General features: G+C 48.2%; 1 protein-coding gene across 5 annotated transcripts in view; it reads right to left on the reverse strand.

Annotated features, from left to right (window-relative positions):
* The window catches only part of ZC3H4 (zinc finger CCCH-type containing 4), a 38599-nt gene extending 23975 nt beyond the window's left edge, over positions 1 to 14624 (reverse strand). For 2 of the 5 annotated variants that reach the window (XM_081032362.1, XM_081032359.1), the window contains exons 1-2: positions 13808 to 13896; positions 12919 to 12980 (exon numbers count right to left, since the gene is read on the reverse strand). In XM_081032362.1, the coding sequence (XP_080888488.1) occupies positions 12919 to 12956 (38 nt within the window). In that variant the 5' untranslated portion in view covers positions 12957 to 12980; positions 13808 to 13896. Of the gene's footprint in view, positions 1 to 12918; positions 12981 to 13807; positions 13897 to 14120; positions 14225 to 14375 lie in introns of those variants that run through there. The other 3 variants (XM_081032361.1, XM_081032358.1, XM_081032360.1) reach the window with 3 other exon arrangements.
* Positions 14625 to 18855: the final 4231 nt, after the last annotated feature.

Genomic DNA, 18855 nt, shown 5'->3' on the forward strand with positions numbered 1-18855 from the left:
GGGCAGCTGGGGAAAAAAAAAACAGTTTTTCAGCCAAACCCACAGACACAGTTTTCACAAGTACAGAAGCTGGTTTAAAAAAAAAAAGAAAAAAAAGAAATAATACAAATTGTAAAACGCTCCCAAAGTTCCTCATGCACAACCATGGAAAAGTATGTGTGAGGGCATTAAAAAAATGCCTTCCTTGTCAATTAACTGGGACTCAAACAAAGAACGAAGACAACATAAATACTGTAAGGAACCCAAGCCCCAAAAGGCTAACAACAAAGGGAACTAATCCAGGCAGAAAGAGCCTCAGCTGCTCAGATGGGCCGAGGGTCTGTGTGGGAAGCAGCTCAGCAGGCAAGCCGGCCCCTGGAGTCCCGGGAGGCTCTAACAGGCTTTGTAGAGAAACAACAAACTGACCACTTCTCTGAGGATCCTTCACGGCCCTTTCACTCGTGTCACTCCCTTTGTCCGCCTTGGTGCTATTCCCCAAACATCCAGACCTTCAAGAGGAGCCTTTCTACTAACTCTCATTCCCAATTCAAAGGGGTCAGGTCCGCTTAAAACCCAAATGGTCCAGCCCCACAGACACCCCAGCAGAAGTCAAGGGCAGCTCTCAAACACAAAATTTTGGACACAAAACTCTGACGTTTCAAAGGAAACCATACAGAGGTGCCCGATGTGCACCTCGTGTTGTTTCCTTGTAAAAGCAGGTTGTCCTGGGCCAGCCCCACAGGAAGACTCCAAGTAAACTAGAACTTTGGAGACGGCACATTCCTGACATGTGTGGCACCTTCCGGCTTGGGTGTGGCCCACAGAACAAGGCCAGGCTCAGAGAAAAGCTCTCATGGGATAGAAGAAACTCTGCTGGAATGACCTCACCCACAGTAAAAGCACCACCTGACTGGGGAAACTGGTTTTGGTGAGCTCGCCCGCCAACCTGAGGGAGAAGCTATTATTTGATGGCTGCCCGGAGTTGTGGAAGATGTTGGGACAGTGGTTACTGGAGCAAACACATGTGTCCCTGATGGGAACACTGTGGGCGAGCCAGGTAGCCACACCTCAGGAGAAATAGGAGAGACAGACAGACGCAATGGGGCTGGGGAAGGCCCAGAGACAGACCTGAGAAGTAGAGGCTGGCATTCTATGAAGAAAAGCTCTAAAGTGCACCACTCTCAACACTTTAGTTTGGGAAAAAGAACGCTGAGAGGGTCATAGGCATAAAGTACCCAGAACCCAGGGCCGAGAAGGAGGGACCACGGGGACCCAGGAACTGCCCGGGCTCCCAGAGGCCCAGATGAAAAGACTAAAGCCCAAGAACGCCAATAGCCCAAGACTCTCCTGGAAGCAGGAGGAGCCTGTCAGAGTAGAAGGGACAGTGGGACGTGATCAACCCTCTTACTTCAGACATGAGGAATGTAAAGAGAGAATAAGTGAAGAAACTTGTTGAGGTCAGACAACCGGGGGGTAACACAGAAAAAGCAAAAAATGGACTCGCTTTCCGACTCTAAGCCCATCGTTCTTCCTGATGGGTAAGGAGGGAACGGGAAGGCGGAGACCACTCGTCCACCACCTGCTTGATGCCACAAACATTTCTCAGCATCTTCTCCATGCCGGGTCCTTGAGCACTTCCTTGTCTGCATTGTCCTCATAGGAAAAGATAGGAGTTGTAAGAAACCCCGCAGACAAGGCAGCCTCCAGGATACAGGGCCAGAGCAGCTGGGCCTCTCTCACCTGCTCCCGGGAAGGACACTGGGCACAGCAGGCGAGGGTCTGGCCCAGGTCAGCTCAGGCCTCCATCCCCTTCCTGCCGCCCACAGGGGCTTGGATGGAGGCACAGGCTGCTGTACCTCTAACACCTGGGGGCGGGACCACAAAAGACCATCCAAATTAACTCCAACGCCTTCACCATCATCAAGAATGACTGCAGAAGAATTAGCCTTCATTCCAAAGGATTTCCCAAGGCAGGTCCACCCCACAAAGACTTTCAGCTAAAGAAGGGTTCTCTCCATCATCTGTATTAACAGACTTGGGCACATCTGGGCTCAGTGACAATCTACTGTACCAATGTTCATAAAACTTTTTACAAATGGGGTAGTGAATACTTGAAATTTTGTTTCCTGCGAGTTGGGAGAAGGTGAAAAATAAACAGGATTTAAAAATCGCTGGTGATTTATGAAGGGAAATGAGATAATGGAGGGGACACGGGGACGGTGACACTCGACTGACCACTGTGCATTCTCAGTGCTTTCTGGCCACGCTCTGCTCTCAAACTCCTCAGAGCCCTCGGCTAACACTGGAGAGTCCCAGCTAAATGCAGTCCCTGCATGGATACGGGGCATATTTTCTTCAGACTCTGTTCAACAGAAAATCAAACCAACTGGGACAGAGGGTACAAATCCTGTGGACCACTGACATGACTGCACAAAGGCAGTCTCCACAAAACGGCGACCAGGTTTAAGTGGTGCCACTTAACAGGCTGCCAGCAAAATCCATGTCAGAGCGGGATTAAAGACCAAGGGAGCACGCTTAATAGACTGTGACATAATCCCCCAAGAAAGTGGGGGAAGCCCTACTGCGCCTGTCATTTCAATCAAGACCTGCCAAGCCCTCTCGAGACCAGCATGCAGAAGCCCTGCAGCGCTGGCCTGGGCAGAGACCACCTTATTCCCAGAGCAATGTCCCGGGATGCACAGGGCTCTCCTGCCAGAGTAAACCAGCCAAGCTGGGAGACTGACCTGGAACAGGTGCCTGGGAGGAAATGAGAAGAGGCCAACTCTTTGCCTAAGGTCAGATCTGCCTTGCGCCTCCTGGACTAAGTTTCCAGGGCCTTTAAGTTTCCATTCACAGAGCTGGTGATAGCCAGCTCCTCAGGGTCAAAGAACAGATCTGGATACCCATTGTAGGAATGGCATTCAGCCAATTCCACAGGGCACAGAAGCATGCTGAGTTCATCGCATACAGTGGGCTTGGCAAACACACTACTTTTACCATGTTTCAAAGTCAGCTGGCCCCACCGTCCAGCCGACGGACTTGGGCATCTGGCTTTTTTCTGCAGACCAAGTAACTCAACCAGCTCTGCCTCTTCCCTCACATGTACTCTCAGTACATGTAACCTCAGGCTTGGTTATCTCATCTGTAGAATGGGATAACTGTAGCAGTACCCACCCCCATGGGTTGTGAGGGATAAAGGGGATGCCGTGGATCAAGCCCTTGACAAAGGGGCAGGCACAAAGGAAGGACTGGGCAAACAGCAGCTACTGGTTTTAAGAACCAGCTGGCATGAACGTGCCTGTACATGGATAACCCTAAACTGGCTGGGTATCTATTGGGAACTGTTCTCTCTAAGGAGAAGCTACAGCCAACGTCCCTTTGGGGCCACTGCTAACTGCTGGCCAACAAGGTCCTAGCTTCTCTTGGCCCAACCGTGCATGCACCGCCCTCTCCCAACAAATCTTGCTGATGAAACTGATAAATTAACAGCTCCCCTTCCTCAGCTCTCACCTAGGTGGTACCAGAAAGTAACCAAGGGGCTGACCAGGAGGGAAAGGCATAGGGAGAGCTGAGCCTAGGGAGAAGGGACAAAGGCCCCCTACGATAACAAAGCTTGGCAACATGGAAATTCTCTAGGCAAGAGAGGTGGGTGAAAGCTGAAAGGGGCCTGGGTTTGTGGGTCTATCTACCTGGTTTACCAAGACAGACAGACAGACAGACACAAAAAACAACAAAGAAGATGGAAATCCATGGGAGCAGTGGTTATTACCTGAAGCTCATGGGAGCCCTTGACAAGAGGCGGCTAGGTTAATGTGAAGGTCAGGGTTATGGTCATTAACTGCCCAAACTCTCCACAAATTGTCTGGGTAGGCTCTGAATGACCCATTAACTAGGGACAAAACTACAAAAATTATAAGGCGGCTCCGCCTCTTCAAATGTGTAAGGACAGGCCTAACTACAGAAGTCGAGGAGCCCCCAATCTGACTCTGCAGGACAGTCCTTTACTAGGAGCGAAGGCACAGAGCCTTTCCTTTAGAAAATTGGCTCAGGACTCATGCCTGGGGAAGTCCCCAAACCCTTTCCTTGACTTAGGACGTGGTGAAGCAGCCCTGGGAAGGAGAACCTCACTGAGGGATTTTCAGAGGCAGGAAATTCTTGAAATAAACCTCTGGGTCTTGCACATGTTTTTCAGTGTCCTTACTACCTAGGTTCACTGATGAGCAATCAAGAGCAAATGGGCTCTGTGTCTCCCTGTCCCTCAACATTCTCAGCAATGGTCACAACTGGCTCTGTGACATCACACCATTTCCACGGCAACATGCTCCTATCACGGGCACCACCCAAACAGCAAGCACAGACCAAGGAAGGGAAAAGAAACATGTGGCTACTAGCAACCTGAACCCCTCACTTCAAACGTGAGCAGAACAGCATGAGCAGAACAGCCTGCGTGGTGCCTGGACACGAACACACCTATTGCCAGAAGTCAACGTGGGGGAAACTGGAGAAATCTGAACCCAGACTGGGTATTTGAGATATTAAGTCATTATTGTTAATTTTCTTAGACATGATTATGGTTTTGTGGTTATATTTTTAAAATATTTTAAGTTAGAGATTCATACTGAAGAACTTACGTGTGAAATGAGATGAGATCAGGGATCTGCTTTAAAATACGCAGGGAGGTGAGGGAGGTAGTGAAATGAACCAAAACTGGCAGAATGTATATCAATGTTGAAAGCGGGTGATGGGTATATGGTGACCTATGATACTATTTTCTTTTCTCTTGAACATGTTAGAAAATTTCCATAATAAAAAGTTGAAAAAGGAATAGATGCCCCAAGTGGAGATTACCTCAGCAAGGTGAGGAGAGGTGTCAAGGTCCTCAAGAAGTTAATTTCCTAGCAGAGAGCCGGAGTCCCAGGTGGAGGTCCTCCACCATCCCTCACCTCTCTACCCTGGTTTCCTCAACTACAATACCTGCCTGGGTACCTCACGGTCTTATAAAGTCTAAGAGCAGTAGGAAGTATTCATCCCGAATATTCTGTAGCAGAAGCTTCTATGCCAGGAACCACACTCCAGAGCTCTCTACTTCTACTTGGCTTTCACCAGGACCCATTACCAAACCTATATGGTAGTGATACATTGGTTGCCCATTTTACAGAAAAGCAAACTGAGGCTCAGAGATGGGAAGAAATTTTGCCCCTAGGGTCAAAGCAGGAAGCAGCAGAACTGGAACCTGAGTCCAGGACTTTCTGACTCTAGACCCAGTTCTTAACTGCTACCCTTGAGATAATTAGAAGAAATTACCTGAAAAAGAGTTAATTTACTAATCAGGGCAACTGACAAAACAACTGCTCCCCTGAGATTCATAATTGAGTTAGAAAATATAAGACATATGTACAGAAAACAGATTAAATGAAACAGTATTCCAAGAAATGCCAAAGTGAGGTACTAAGACATTGGGCAAGTTCCTTAAACACTCTGCCCAATCTGAACCGTGAAGGAAAGGCAGTGATGAAACCTCCAGGATGGATGGAACTCTTGTGGGAAGAATTCCCCCAGACCATGAAAGTCAAGTGCTTAGCACCAACCTGGCCCAGAATAAATGTGCCAGAATAAAATCTACCCCTGTGCAAAGACACGAGGCCAATACAGTTCTTCCAACATCAAATAAGGTGAACTGGGACATTCAAAACTCTGCCCCGGTTAGCTCAGCTGGTTAGAGTGTGATGCTCGTAACACCAGGGTTGCCAGTTCGATGGGCCACTGTGAGCTGCTCCCTTCACAACTAGATTGAAACAACTACTTGACTTGGAGCTGATGGGTCCTGGAAAAACACACTTAAAAAAATAAAGTTAAAAAAAAAATCTGACCAAAGATACTTGGATAGTTAAGAGAATAAGGTGCACATATAAAAAGGTCCAAGGAATCCTAGTGAAAAACCAAATGGGATTTATCCCAAAATGGACAGAAAGCAACATAAATCCAAAGAAAGGAAATTCAAAGTCCCCTAAATGCTGGAAGGTTCACCCCCAAGTGTACAGCGCCCACAATGGGTTCGTCCAAGCACACACACCATTTGACAGGTTTCTACAGAGCATCAAACAAAATGACCACGAAAAACCCCATCTGCTAGAAAAACCTCATTCAAAGTGTCATTTTCTTTGCCTGAGTAAGCCAGCTATTCTTCCCCTCCCACTCATTCTGAGAACAGCTCATGTGCTGGATAAAAGGTATCTCTCTGATCCAAGTTTCTCCGGTCAATCAACCTCTGAAATTTACTTCCCGGTAACAAAGTTTCTTAGCCACCTTCTCATGCCAACCATGCTTCAGATTGCTTAAAGCTGGAAATATGCTGATTTGTATTCAAGGAATACGAAATCAAGGAATTGAAATAAGACTTATCAATTTGATTCCATTCAACCAAAGTATTAATATTTTCCTTTTAAAAGACATCTGGCCTAGGACTGTAAGATTCCTTGTTCATACACCCCTAAAGAACTTCTTATGAAGAACTGCAATTATCTGTATACAACTATTTGTTAACTTCAGGTTATCTGTGGGCTCCTGGAGGGCCGAGAAAGAGAGAGTGGCAGTCACCCCCCCCACCCCACCCCCACCCCCGGCCCCAAGTTTTCCAGGGCCCAGCACAGGCTGGGAAGGTGCTCAGGATATATTCTACACACACACACAGCATCACTTGCAGCTCTCCACACCCTCTTTGTCCATTTCATTAACACAGACATTGGACCATTTCCCAGGCAGCAACCTGGATCACTCCAAACCCTCATGGGGTCATGGAGGGGTTTGTGTTTAGTCACAAACTCATTCACCAAGTGTTTACTGAGGGCTTCCTGATAGGCAGGAGGCTGACGATGAGACCCCATCTGTGACTGACTGGTACCCCACCAGAACAAATGAAAGTAGCCCCCCACCCCAGGCACGTTGCTGAGGCATGGTGCCCTGAGCAATGGCAGAGCAATGGAATCCCTAGGAAACCTAAGACCTGGTGTCTGTTAGGAAAATGAGCAGGGCAATACTCCAAGCCACCTGCAATGGACATTTAGCCAAATGACAGTCTCAGCTGGGCCCAGCTCCCTTGGGTCAGGCCATAATGGGGATGTAATAGCCACGATCCACTTCTACACCAGCCTTCAAGAGTCTCCGCTTACTTCTAATGAATGAAAATCCTTCAGGTTGAAAACCCCGGGCTTGGGCCTCTACCTCCCCTGGAGGGATTGGAACCCAGGGGTGATGGAGCCACCGCAGGTCCCGGAGGGGCACGAGCACACCCCCTCCCTCTTCGCTGCCAACTTTGAAGGGAATACCTGTATTCCCTCCCATTCTCCCACGCCTCCATCACCACAAAACGGACGACCTCGGCTGCAGTGCAGGCACACCACGCACTGGGCAAATCAGGCCAGTGCAGGGGCCAACAAACTTGTTCTTTAAAGGGCCAAAAAGTAAATAAATTTTAGGTATGGCAGGCGATTTATGTCCCAACTTACTCAACCCTTTTAGCGAAAAAGCAGCCACAGAAGCTATAAATGAATGGGTGTGCCAGTGTCCCAATAAAACTTTACTTAAAATAACAGGCTGGGTGGGCTTTGGCCAGAGGACCAGTTTGCCTGCTCCAGTCTCAGTAGCCTTCACACTTTGACCCTGACCCACATCCACTCCTTTACATTCCTCTCAAACAAAAGTTTCATGAAATCAAGTTAACCTTAGCTGTACTCTGCTTTTTCTATCCTTTTCCATTTCTTTTTCTTTTCTTTCTTTTTTTTTTTAACTTTCATTTATTTGTTTTTTCCCAGGACCCATCAGCTCCAAGTCAAGTAGTTGTTTCAATCTAGTTGTGGAGGGCACAGCTCATAGTGGCCCATGTGGGGATCAAACTGGCAACCTTGGTTATTATTAGCCCATGCTCTAACCAATTGAGCTAACGGGCCACCCTCCATTTGTTTTCAAAAGCAGGAGACAAATCAATAAATGGACTTCACATCCTACTAATAATCACAATGCTGCAGTACAAAAAATAGATCCAGGACACCAGATCCAGGACAGCATATGGGTATAGAGCTCAGGTCTAAGTTCTAACATGCTGCCTGGGTTCTAACTCTGACTCCATATCCTCTAGCTCTGTGACCTTGGACAAATAACTTCTGTTTCAGTTCCCCACCATAGGGCTGAGGTGAGTTAATGCAGGAAAAGCACTCAGAAGGCCCCTGGCAGGTAATCGTTGACCTTCACATGACAACTGGGCACTGTCACACCTTTAAGAAGACCAGGAGACTTAGGAGTTGAGTAACTCATGAGTCACTTCCGGTCGGCCTGACTCCCACGTCCATGGCCATCCACCACTCCCCACCATCTGTGTATCAGAAGAGGGCCAACCCTGGTGTGGAAACAGGCAGCATCCAGCTTATTAAGCTTTATGGCCCCTTGAGTTTCTGGTTTCTGGGACCATCCGACAGGGACAAACAGGACAAGGGAATCACATGCTCAGCTAGCTGCCGAGCCAAGGTTTCTGACAATCTGCCTGTAATCTGGCCACTCAGTCTAACCTTACAATTCATTTTTAAGGCATCTCCCTTGCAGGTGGGTATTGGGAGCTGCAAAAGTAGCAGCAACCCCTAACCGTGACCAGAAGCTGTAGAAGATAGGTCAGACGCGGGAAGGAAATATGAGGCCTGGGAAAGGCGGTACCAACCTCTGCCCAACTCTAAATAAAGTCCTCAGACGAGGACTACTTGCACACACTGAAAACTTTTCTGCTCCAAGAAAAACACAGGCCAAGCCTGGATGCTGAATGGATAAACAAAACCTTAACTGCCTCAGCCAAATCACCAAGGGGTGGGAAAATCCTGAGCTGGGACAGACCTTGCTCCTTTCTCTGAGATGCTGGAGAGGGTAAAGGACTTGCTTAAGGTGATGTGACTTGTTAGCAGTGGGTGAGGTGCTAGAGCCCTGCCTCCCCCATTCTCAGGAAGCCTACCAAGATTGCAGCACTGACTCAGATCCTAATTGCAAAAGATGAACACAGGAAGGTAGTTAACATAAGCTCAAGACAGCATGACTTTTCTAGCATTTATAATAAGAACGCTGGGCAAGCAAGAAATGCCTTAAGATGGCTTCCACTTAGTTTCAACCCCAATCAGCTCCTTGTAATTGAATAAGCTGACCAGAGACCTAAGTGAAAGATAAATTGAGTTCCTTCAAAAACACAGATGTTAGTCTTACTTTTGTTTACACACCAGACTGTAAGTTCTACTTAGAATTTTTCTCCAGTAGGCACAGAAGGGACATAAAGAAACCAAGACCCACTGAATGCCAGGCATTGTGTGGGTGCCCTGCTTGTGTCCATTTGACTGCAGTGACTCTGAGAGGTGGGTGTTATCATCACCGCCCACTGTACACTGCTCAGGGCCAGGCCTGAGCACAAGCTTATCTGCCTCCAAAGCCCATACTGTTCCTTCATATCCTGTTGCCACCTCCGATGTTCAGAAGATGTCACTTGCCTTACAAATAGGGAGCCGAGTCACCAAATCACACACACATGAAATGAAAAGAAATACACACGAGAAAGCTCCTCTATTCAGAACAATTTGGCTAGAAGCAAACTATGCTCCAAATAACCTGTGCTCTGCTAAAAAATTATTTCAACAGCAGGATGCAGCACCATCTACACCAAGAGGCCATGCCTTCACTGTCATCAACTAATAGAGCCAGAAATTTATTTAAAAACTGCCCACGTAATCTTGTAACTTACTAAATCAATGAAAAAACCTCGCACAATGTTTTCAAGACTGCATCTTCGTGAACTACCCAAAGCAAGAGAGGTCTGCAGGCGAAGACGAGGCAGATAAATTTGGAAAGCCAAATCCATGAATTCTGGCTCCCCCGGAACGATGTTTTTACCTTATCCAAATGAACTTCATATGCCACCCGGACAAAGAGGCAGCTTTTCTGCTCTTTCCATTAAGTTTTAATTATGAAACCAGCCTCAAACCATTTATTCTGATAGGACTCCCTCCACCTATGAGCAGAATGCTGTTAGGGGTCCTTGAAATCAGCTTATTAAATACTAACTGCCAGAAATCTCAGAAACCATCCGTTTTCCTCCTATTGTCAGTGGGCATGTTGCCAAGGTATGGGCGAGTGCTTTGCTCGTTTAGAAACTCAGCCATTTCACTTACTAGTTGCTTTGAATTATTTTCTTCTGTCACTCAACTTCCTAACCTGAGTCAGAACCAGTCACTCCAGGACTGGAAGACACTGTCCACAGGGCCCAAAATTAGGTTCTCTGGACTATGGTTTGACCTAAAGCTATCCAGAGGCTTGGAAATAGTTTCAGAGCGATTTTCACCACAGAGGTATTTACTGCAACTGTATCTGCCCTGTATGAGATGGTTCTGGGACTCAGTAGCCACAAAAACGTAACAGAAGTGAACAAGTAAGGCACCCCTGAGACATCCATTCTCCTATCAGGAAAGGGGAAAAGATGAGAGAGAAAGGAGCAGAGGACAAGGCATTATTAAACGATAAACTGCTGAAACAGCCCAATACGAAACTGTCTCCATTCAACTGGACAGGAACACACAAATTCAGAGTCAACAGTTAACCTCTAACTTGCCAGGTAGTCAACAGCTGGGAAAGCCTTCATTTCCATAGGTGCAAAACGACTTTCCCCTGGGATCAGCCTTCCTGACCAAGGAAAAGCCACCGTTGTGGCTTTCAAAAATAGCACTACATAAAAAAAAATTCTGGCTTGTCAAGAATCAAAAATTGCAACCTTCAGAGCAAAGCAAAATGCTACCTAGAAGACAGGACAGACTGAATTAGAAAGCCCTTTTGGGGAACCCTATTTTTTTTCCTTTGAAGAGCAAATTTGAGGGGAGTAAGAAAAAAAAGGGGTTTTAGGATCCGAATGTCTGTTTTCCTGATCACAACAGATTTTGTTTCCACTGGGAAATTTTTATTTCCTTTCAGATTAAACCTCTCCCCAGAGAATGTAAAAATTTTCAAGGTTACAAGTATGTAAGAGTTGCTGTTAAATCAGGGATTCTGAGTGACCCTTTTTTTTTTTTTTTGCAACATCCATTAATTTGAATTTTAACTAATACTGGTACATCAGTTTGGGGGAGAAAAAGGCAGTACTGTGACATTTCAAAAACAAAGGCTACCGAAATACAATTTGACATAATTATTTGGGTTTCTTGGATTTGATAGGTGAGATTCCTTTGAAAATGAAAAAAAACAATAAACCCTTGTGTTGACATGCCTGAGCACTTTTTAAATCTTTAGGGAAATATTTTCAAATTCAATAAATAAATGATTGCTCAAATTTTCACTTACAAAAAAAATCCCATTTCATTTTAAAAGTTAAATAAGCATCTTTCTACAACTTAGTAGTTCTCGAAACTTGGAAGGTTCACTTAGCATCCAGTTTCTGCCCTTGGCTCCTGGAGGAGGAATTTCACAAAAGGAGGGGAAACTTTAAAGGCAATTCGTTTTCAGCTGACCCTGCGCACTGGATAGTGTGTTCAGTTTTGTGCTTCAGACATTTTTTTGCAGGATACTGTACTGTGGGGATATTTCTTCCTCCCACAACTGATTTTACATACCTAAGGTCACCACTTCCCAGGAGTTAAGTTGTGAACACATTGAGAGGAAGAACAAGTGGCCCACTGAATTGCGATTTACATGTTTCCTCATCTGAACATGAGTGAACTGTTTTCTTCTCCTGAGAACTGGAAAAAAGGAAACAGGGTCTTTTGGAGGGGAAGAGGGCTGTGTGTTAAAAAGCTTTCTCTAACAAAGTATGTCAGGAACCAAGAGTGGGCAAGAGGGAAAATGGAACTTCAACGTGTTTTGTCTTTTAACAGGAGAACTTATGCTTGTAAAACACATCAGAAGTACAGTGTTTGGTTCTGCAAGTCATTTCTGTTGCTGTTTTTTCTTTGTACGTGTAGGAGAGGGGGGACTCGGGGCTGAAGGAAGTGTTCTCTCCACCATGACTGGGCGTGTAACACGTTTGCATCAACTTTTCACGGTCAGGCATGTGCTTTCGAACAAAGGAACAGTGGAGACAGGGAGTGGAGATGGGGGCTTGACACAGTTTACAGATTTGGTGCTTATACAGTACTTTACAAATGACTTGCTTAATTTAAGCGTCCATCACCGTAAGACACATTGGAGTAAAATGAGAAAATTGGATCTACTTGAACCACAATCTTTTTTGGGGAGTAAGGGCTGAGGGGGGGAGAACATTAACTTGAATGCAATTATCATAAACCAAATTCAGTAAACTTGTCTCCTACAAATGGACTTGAAATACCCACTTTCTTCAAAGGTGAAGTCTGGAGACAATGCAATGGATTGAAATGACAAGAGGGATACCAAGGGCTTGAAAATACAGGGCCTTTTACGTAAGTTTTTGTCATGTTACAGTAACACACTATTTTGGGGAGAAAACTGTGTACATCAAATTTTACAAATTAAACATTGAAAGGATGTGCAAGTCTAAAAGGACTCAACAGGGCTAGAATCCTGATTTGAACATATAAACTCACTCTCTCAAGCATCACTTTGGTCTAAAGGTGAGGAGGAAGGCAGGCAGGAAAGGGACAAAAAGAGGGAGATAATTGAATTACTCAATAAAAGAGGCTACTTACCATCCCAACCCATTGTAAGACATACACTTCTGACATAAGAGAACTCCTTAGAGGTCGAATAAAGCGTGTAAAAGCACCTTTGAGTAATGCACCTGCCCCCAAGAGGGGGCCCGGAAGCCCAGCGTGGGCTTAGCGAACAGACCTTTGCTAATCTGTTTATTTCCTTGAACTGGAGTCAGGCTGCGATGGGCTGCGATTCCCAGGACGATACATTTAATTAGAACAAAACAGAACAAAACAAAAAAAAAATTTTTTTGTAAAAGCTCACCAAACTGCTGCACTTGTGTCTCTGAATGTGGGTGGCATTTCTTTTAAAAGGCAAAGTAGGGTCTGTGAAGGAGAAAGGGAGAAGGGGAGGTGGGAGTGGGGAGAAGGGGCAGTGTCGCCTGGCGGGGAAGCCCTAGCCACCACCCCTGTCTAGAGCAAGGTCCTCACCGACTCCGCAGCCGGGACTGCGCGCCGGCAGCCCTGTCCTGAGGCCAGCGCGTTCTCCTTCCCCACCCCCACTCCCTCCAAGACTCGCTTTCCTGTCGGCAGAAACCCTCCTTCCATTTCCAAATCCACTACCTCCCTCTTCTCCTGCCCCACAAGGAAAGGGTGGGCGAACCCTGCACCCCAACCTTGTGCTGGCGCACGGGAAACGGGGGCCCCAGCCTCGCCCTGAACGCGCGGAGGTGGCCCCTTTATCATCCTCCAAAGGGCGTGGGGCGAACCCCTTTCGCACTTAATAGACGGGAGGGGGGTCACTCCCCTCACCCCTGCCGCAGCGCGCAAACCTCGTTTTCTCTCCCGGAAGGGATGGCGCCCCACTTCAGGCCCGAAGAGGAGAGAACCCCAGGAGAAAGAGGGGACCAGCTTCCTCTCCCCTCCGAGGCAGGGAAACCTCTCCCGCCGCCCCCCCTAAAAAAACCGCACAGCCTAGCTAAGAAAATCGAGGGGACCCCTCCTTTTAAGTAAAGACATGGGGAAGGGGCTTCCCCCCAAAACAGGCAGGGGTTTCCATCAGAGGCTAGAGATCCCCCCATCTTTTTTGCTCTCTAGGGAACACCTAGTAAATACCTCCCGCCAAAAAAAAAAAGAGGCGCGAGAGAGCCCCCACCCAAAGGGCCCCCCAGTAGGAGGATGGAGAAAGGACGGAACAGACCCCCACTTTCTACCTCCTAAGAAAGCTAGGGTGCCTCTCCGAACAGGGCAGGGCAGACCTCCCCCAGGAGAAAGGATACTGCCGGGCTTTGGGACACCCCCAACTCCAACCCCTAAGAGCGGGGCTGTCGCTCGAGATCCCCCTAAAAAGGGTCCGGGCCCCTCCCCCCTCCCCTTCCCCGAAGCCAGGCGACGGGCAGGCGGGCCCGTGGCTGCCAGCTCCGGGCGCAGGGCAGCCAGGACCCCCGCGGGCCTCCGCAGCCCCCCCGGCGCCCCCTTCCCAGGGCGGGCAGGCGGGCGCGGGGGGTCCGGGGGGCGCCTCCTCACCTTCCCCTCAGCATGGCGCCCAAAAAAGACAGAGCGAGAGCGAGGGAGAGCGGGCGAGCGCCGCGAGGGGGGGGAAACGCATGAGGCCAGGAGAGAAAGCAAGCGAGAAAGAGCGAGCGAGAGACACCCACCGACCCCGCCCTTCCTCCTCCTCCTCCTCCGCGGCCCGGCCCAACATGGCGGCCGCCCCCCTTCCTCCTCCTCCTCCTCTTCCTCCCCCCGGGGACGCTGCCCCGGCCGGGCCGGGGGCCTGACCTGTCGTCAGGGAGCGGGAGGCGGTGGTGGAGGAGGTGCGGGGTGGCCGGGCAGGCGTCGGGGGAACACGGAGGAGGCGAAGGCGTTGATGGCGGCGGCGGCGATGGCGGCGGCGGCGACTCTGATGGCGGCGGCGGGGGGGTCCCGGGCGCGGCCTCCATAGTTCCTTTGGGGGGAGGGGATGTTAATGCACGAAAAAGGACTGCTTGGGCGTGGCGGGAGGGGCACACTTCGGCTCTGATGGCTCCTGATAGGAATGGGTATATCTTTTTTTCGGTTTCGGAATCACCTCTGTGCCGACCTCCGCGTAGGCCGCGCGGCCTAGGCCTCGGCGGGCCTCTCGCCGCCTGCTTTCTCCGCAGCCCGCCCCGGGGCTCACTCGCTCACGGGCGCAGGGCCCTCATCGGGGCGAGAGCCCCCCCCCCACGCACCCCCGCGGGCCCGGGAGTGGGAGACCCGGGGGACACGGACACTGGTGGCTGGTTGGGTGTAATTAGCGCGGGCCGCGCGCGATGGAGCAAGCGAGAGGGTAGGGGAGAGAGGAGAGCGAGCGAGGGGGGGGGTTTAAAAAAAAAAAAAAAGGATTTTAGGGAGAGAGAAACGGGCGGCGGAGACCGGCCGACTGTCTGTCTGTCTGCCCGCCCTGGGCGCCCCGGCTGCCCGGTCCCCGCCGCGGTCAGAAATTCACACAAAATGGCGGCGCGGCCCGGACGGGCTGGGAAGCTGAGGCGGGAGGAAGGGCGAGGTGGGAGGGGGAACTGGGAGGCGGAGGCCGCGTCACGTGGAGCAGAGGGGTACTGACCACTCGCCCGAAGGGCGGCGGAAAGACTCGAAGGAAGAAATGAGGCCGGGGAAAGCGGAAAATGCCGAAAGGAGCTGAGCAGGAGACGGGGAGGGGCGGACAGAGCCGAAGGTGGTGCTGGGGGTGAGGCTAGAGGGACAACGGGAGGGCCCAAGGAGCCGGAAATAGCCGAAGCGGATCGGCGCTGGGAAACAGGGCACTGAGGTGGTCCGGAAAGGTCCGAAGGTGGCGTCGGTGTCGGTGGCAGGAGGCGGAAACAGCCGAATGAGGCCGCGCCGGGGTAATGGGATTTAGAAGGAAGGAGCCGCAAGGCAGGCTAGGAAGAGAGGTTAATTAACGGAGTAAACTATTTTGAGGCAATCGCCTGAGAGCAAGCGGGAGGAACCGAAAATTACTAGCTTGAGGGAAGGCGGAAAGAATCGAAAGTTTTAGCTGGGAGAATGGGAGGGAAGAAATTCGGGCTACGGAGAGAAAAAAAATAACCTAAAGCCGAAGGCACGTGTGCTGGAGTTGTAGGCTTCCGGAGAATGGGAGGATGGAGCGGAGTAGAGCAGACCCGGAGATGATGTCATTAGAGAGCTCGGTCGATGACGTCATCACTGGGCGGTGCAGGAAGGGCGGGCCTTGGTAGGGCTTTGGTGGAGTTTCAAGAACCTGGTGTGTAGTAGATGAAGGCTCTCAAATGCTGATCTTGGAAACGCTGACCGGCTTCAAACAGTACCAGAACGTAAAATCCTTGACCCTCACAAGTATACTCAGGGGAGCTACTATTCCCATTTAATGGATAGACTGAACCTCGGTGCTTAAGTAATTGGCTCAAGGATGAGCCATAAGCAGGACAGCAAAATCTTTAATAAGAGCTGGCATTCCTAGGGGTAGTCTGTGGACCTCTGGTAAACCTCGATAGGAGGCATGCACCCTGAGTTTTATAAAAAGTCATGACCTCTTGTCTGAAAATTAGCTCTTGGCTTATTCATAAGTTCTATGAAGACCCAATGACTGGCTACAGAATCCCAGGTGATGGTTTATCAGACGCCACACCAAGTGATGAAGTGGGCGGGCCCAGTATAACTTCATCATCGCTTGGAAATGGTATCTTGGTACTGAAGTCAAACAGGTAGTGGGACATCCAATGTCCCACTTCCCAGCCACTGGTGGCAGACTAATTCCAATGGATCCAATTTGCTTTCATTGGAATAAGCATTTGTTGAGAATTGGTGTTATTTTTTTCCTGCCCTCATCTGTCCTATTTCTGTGAGCATTACCATCCCTGGACTTTATTTACTATCTGTTTTCACCGTATAATTTTTTAAAAGTTAAAAACAAGACCATCACACAAAAACATTGTGAGTATGCATCAAAGATGTTACTTAACACATTAATGAGAGAAGAAGCAGAAAAATAAAGCTGGTTCAAGGGAGGGCCTTGAGAGACAGGTATGCATGGATAATGGAAAAATGAATGCTGGAATTAGGTTGGGAATTTTGATACAAAACTGGTCAGTGTCTCTCAGGGCTGTGTTTTCTGCCAGACAAAAATCATTTGAACCTTGAGAATCTTCCATAACTTTACCAAGTCTATATACCCTAATCAACAATTACATAGTGAGTCAGACAAAGTAACAACTAGATTCAGAAAGTCTTGGTAGACATTATGCTAGTATGGCACTGAAAAAGCATGGAGAAATATTCTTGTCTGCTGGGATTTGCTAGTCTTTTCATTTCCCTCATTACCTAAAAGCAGGTGCTCTTTAGGCTTGTGGAATGGACTGTTGAAGCTTCAGAGATGGCGCCAGCTGAAAACCAAACCTGGAAAGGACAGGGTGCTGTCCTCCTAGATGTGGTCTATGTTCTCAACCAGTGTTGTTTTGTCCATAGCTAGAATACATGGAGTACAGAAATCAACGTATGGAAGGACATCTTTCACAATTACACATAATGACCCACTTAGAGTAATTTTCCTTTCTATTCCCATAATTCTGCTCTACTAGCTCTTGGTATGTTAAACACACCTTTTTTGGACAATTTTCTTATGAGCATGTGTCAAGATTTTATTATAGTCATGGCACATGAAAGGAAAAAGGTCTCTTGTGGGCCAATTAAAAGATTTGCTCTTGGTAGGGACATGTTATTTGACAAGAAAAAAAATTCTGAGATATCCTAAATTAAATTAAGCAGGCTGGAAGTTGGAAGGAAGACATAAGAAAGGTTAATCAGTTAACAACTGCAGGGCAGAAACCAACAAAAGACTGCTTACATTCCTGAATGTACTAGTGTACATTGAAACTCTGAATTAACCTCCAGGTAGCTATTTCTGAGATTATCTAGAGAGAGAATAGCCAAGGCAGCTGATGTCTGCCAGTTGGAGAATTGCTTGGCGTGGGAGTAGAGTGACCAGAATAGAGAAGACACACAGGAGTTCCCTGAGAACCACTTTGGAAAATAGACTGGCCATGTCAAATACAGCTGAATATATGCCTCCACTATGATTCAACAATTGCCCCCAAAAGTATATGTCCCACAGAAATACAAACCAAAAGTTTTGAACAAGAATGTTCATAGCAGGGGCCGGCCTGGTGGCTCAGGTGGTAAGAGCTCCATGCTCCTAACTCCGAAGGCTGCCGCTTCGATTCCCACATGGACCAGTGGGCTCTCAACTACAAGGTTGCCAGTTCAATTCCTCGAGTCCCACAAGGGATGGTGGGCTCTGCCCCTTGCAACTAAGATTGAACACGGCACCTTGAGCTGAGCTGCCTCTGAGCTCCCGGATGGCTCAGTTGGTTGGAGCGCATCCTCTCAACCACAAGGTTGCCAGTTCAACTCCCACAAGGGGTGGTAGGCTGCGCCCCTGCAACTAGCAACGGCAACTGGACCTGGAGCTGAGCTGCACCCTCCACAACTAAGACTGAAAGGACAACAACTTGAAGCTGAACGGCACCCTTGAAAAACGACTTGGAAAAAAGTCCTGGAAGTACACACTATTCCCCCTCCCCCCAAAAAAAAACTTAAAAAAAAGAATGTTCATAGCAGCACTATTTGAAATAGCCCCTAATTGGGAACTACCTAAATGCTCATCAATAGGAGAAAGACAAGTAAATTGTAGTATATGTACGACTTCTAAGAACCCCTGGATCACTGAGTTGGAAGAACCAAATGGCAGAGTCCTTTGTACCACGTCTTGTACCAGCTAGAAAACCTCTTCTTGCACGGGGCCCCAGCAGCCTTAGAACTTTCTTTGCTGATGAGTGAGTGCAAGTCTCCCAACTATGATCCTAGTTGCCTCCAAAATTCCAAGAGTCACCAAACATTGTGGTTTGTGTTTGTTTTTTGTTTTGTTTTGTTTTTTTAGTGTGTTGGGCTGGGGTGGTTTAGGTGCAAGTTTCAGCAACTTGCCCTTTATATTGGAAAGAAAAAAATGCCAACATACCTCTTCCTCTGGATTTCCAAAATGTCTTTAAGCTGGCAGGTCCTTGTATTTTTCTGAGAGGGAACCTTCTGTAATACCCATAAGTCTGACCAATGGTTCCATGGTGCCTGTTTCTTTCTACTCTTGGAACGTTATTAATCTGGCAAAGGACTTTATTTGTATAGTTCCTGGGATGGCTCTAAGGTGGGTTCTTTGTGCCATGGATGAACAGTCCTTCACAGAGAAGACATTCTTCAGAGTGTGGAAGAAAAA

This window comes from Rhinolophus hipposideros (assembly GCF_964194185.1).
Source record: "Rhinolophus hipposideros genome assembly, chromosome: 21".
NCBI classification, from domain to species: Eukaryota; Metazoa; Chordata; class Mammalia; order Chiroptera; family Rhinolophidae; genus Rhinolophus; species Rhinolophus hipposideros.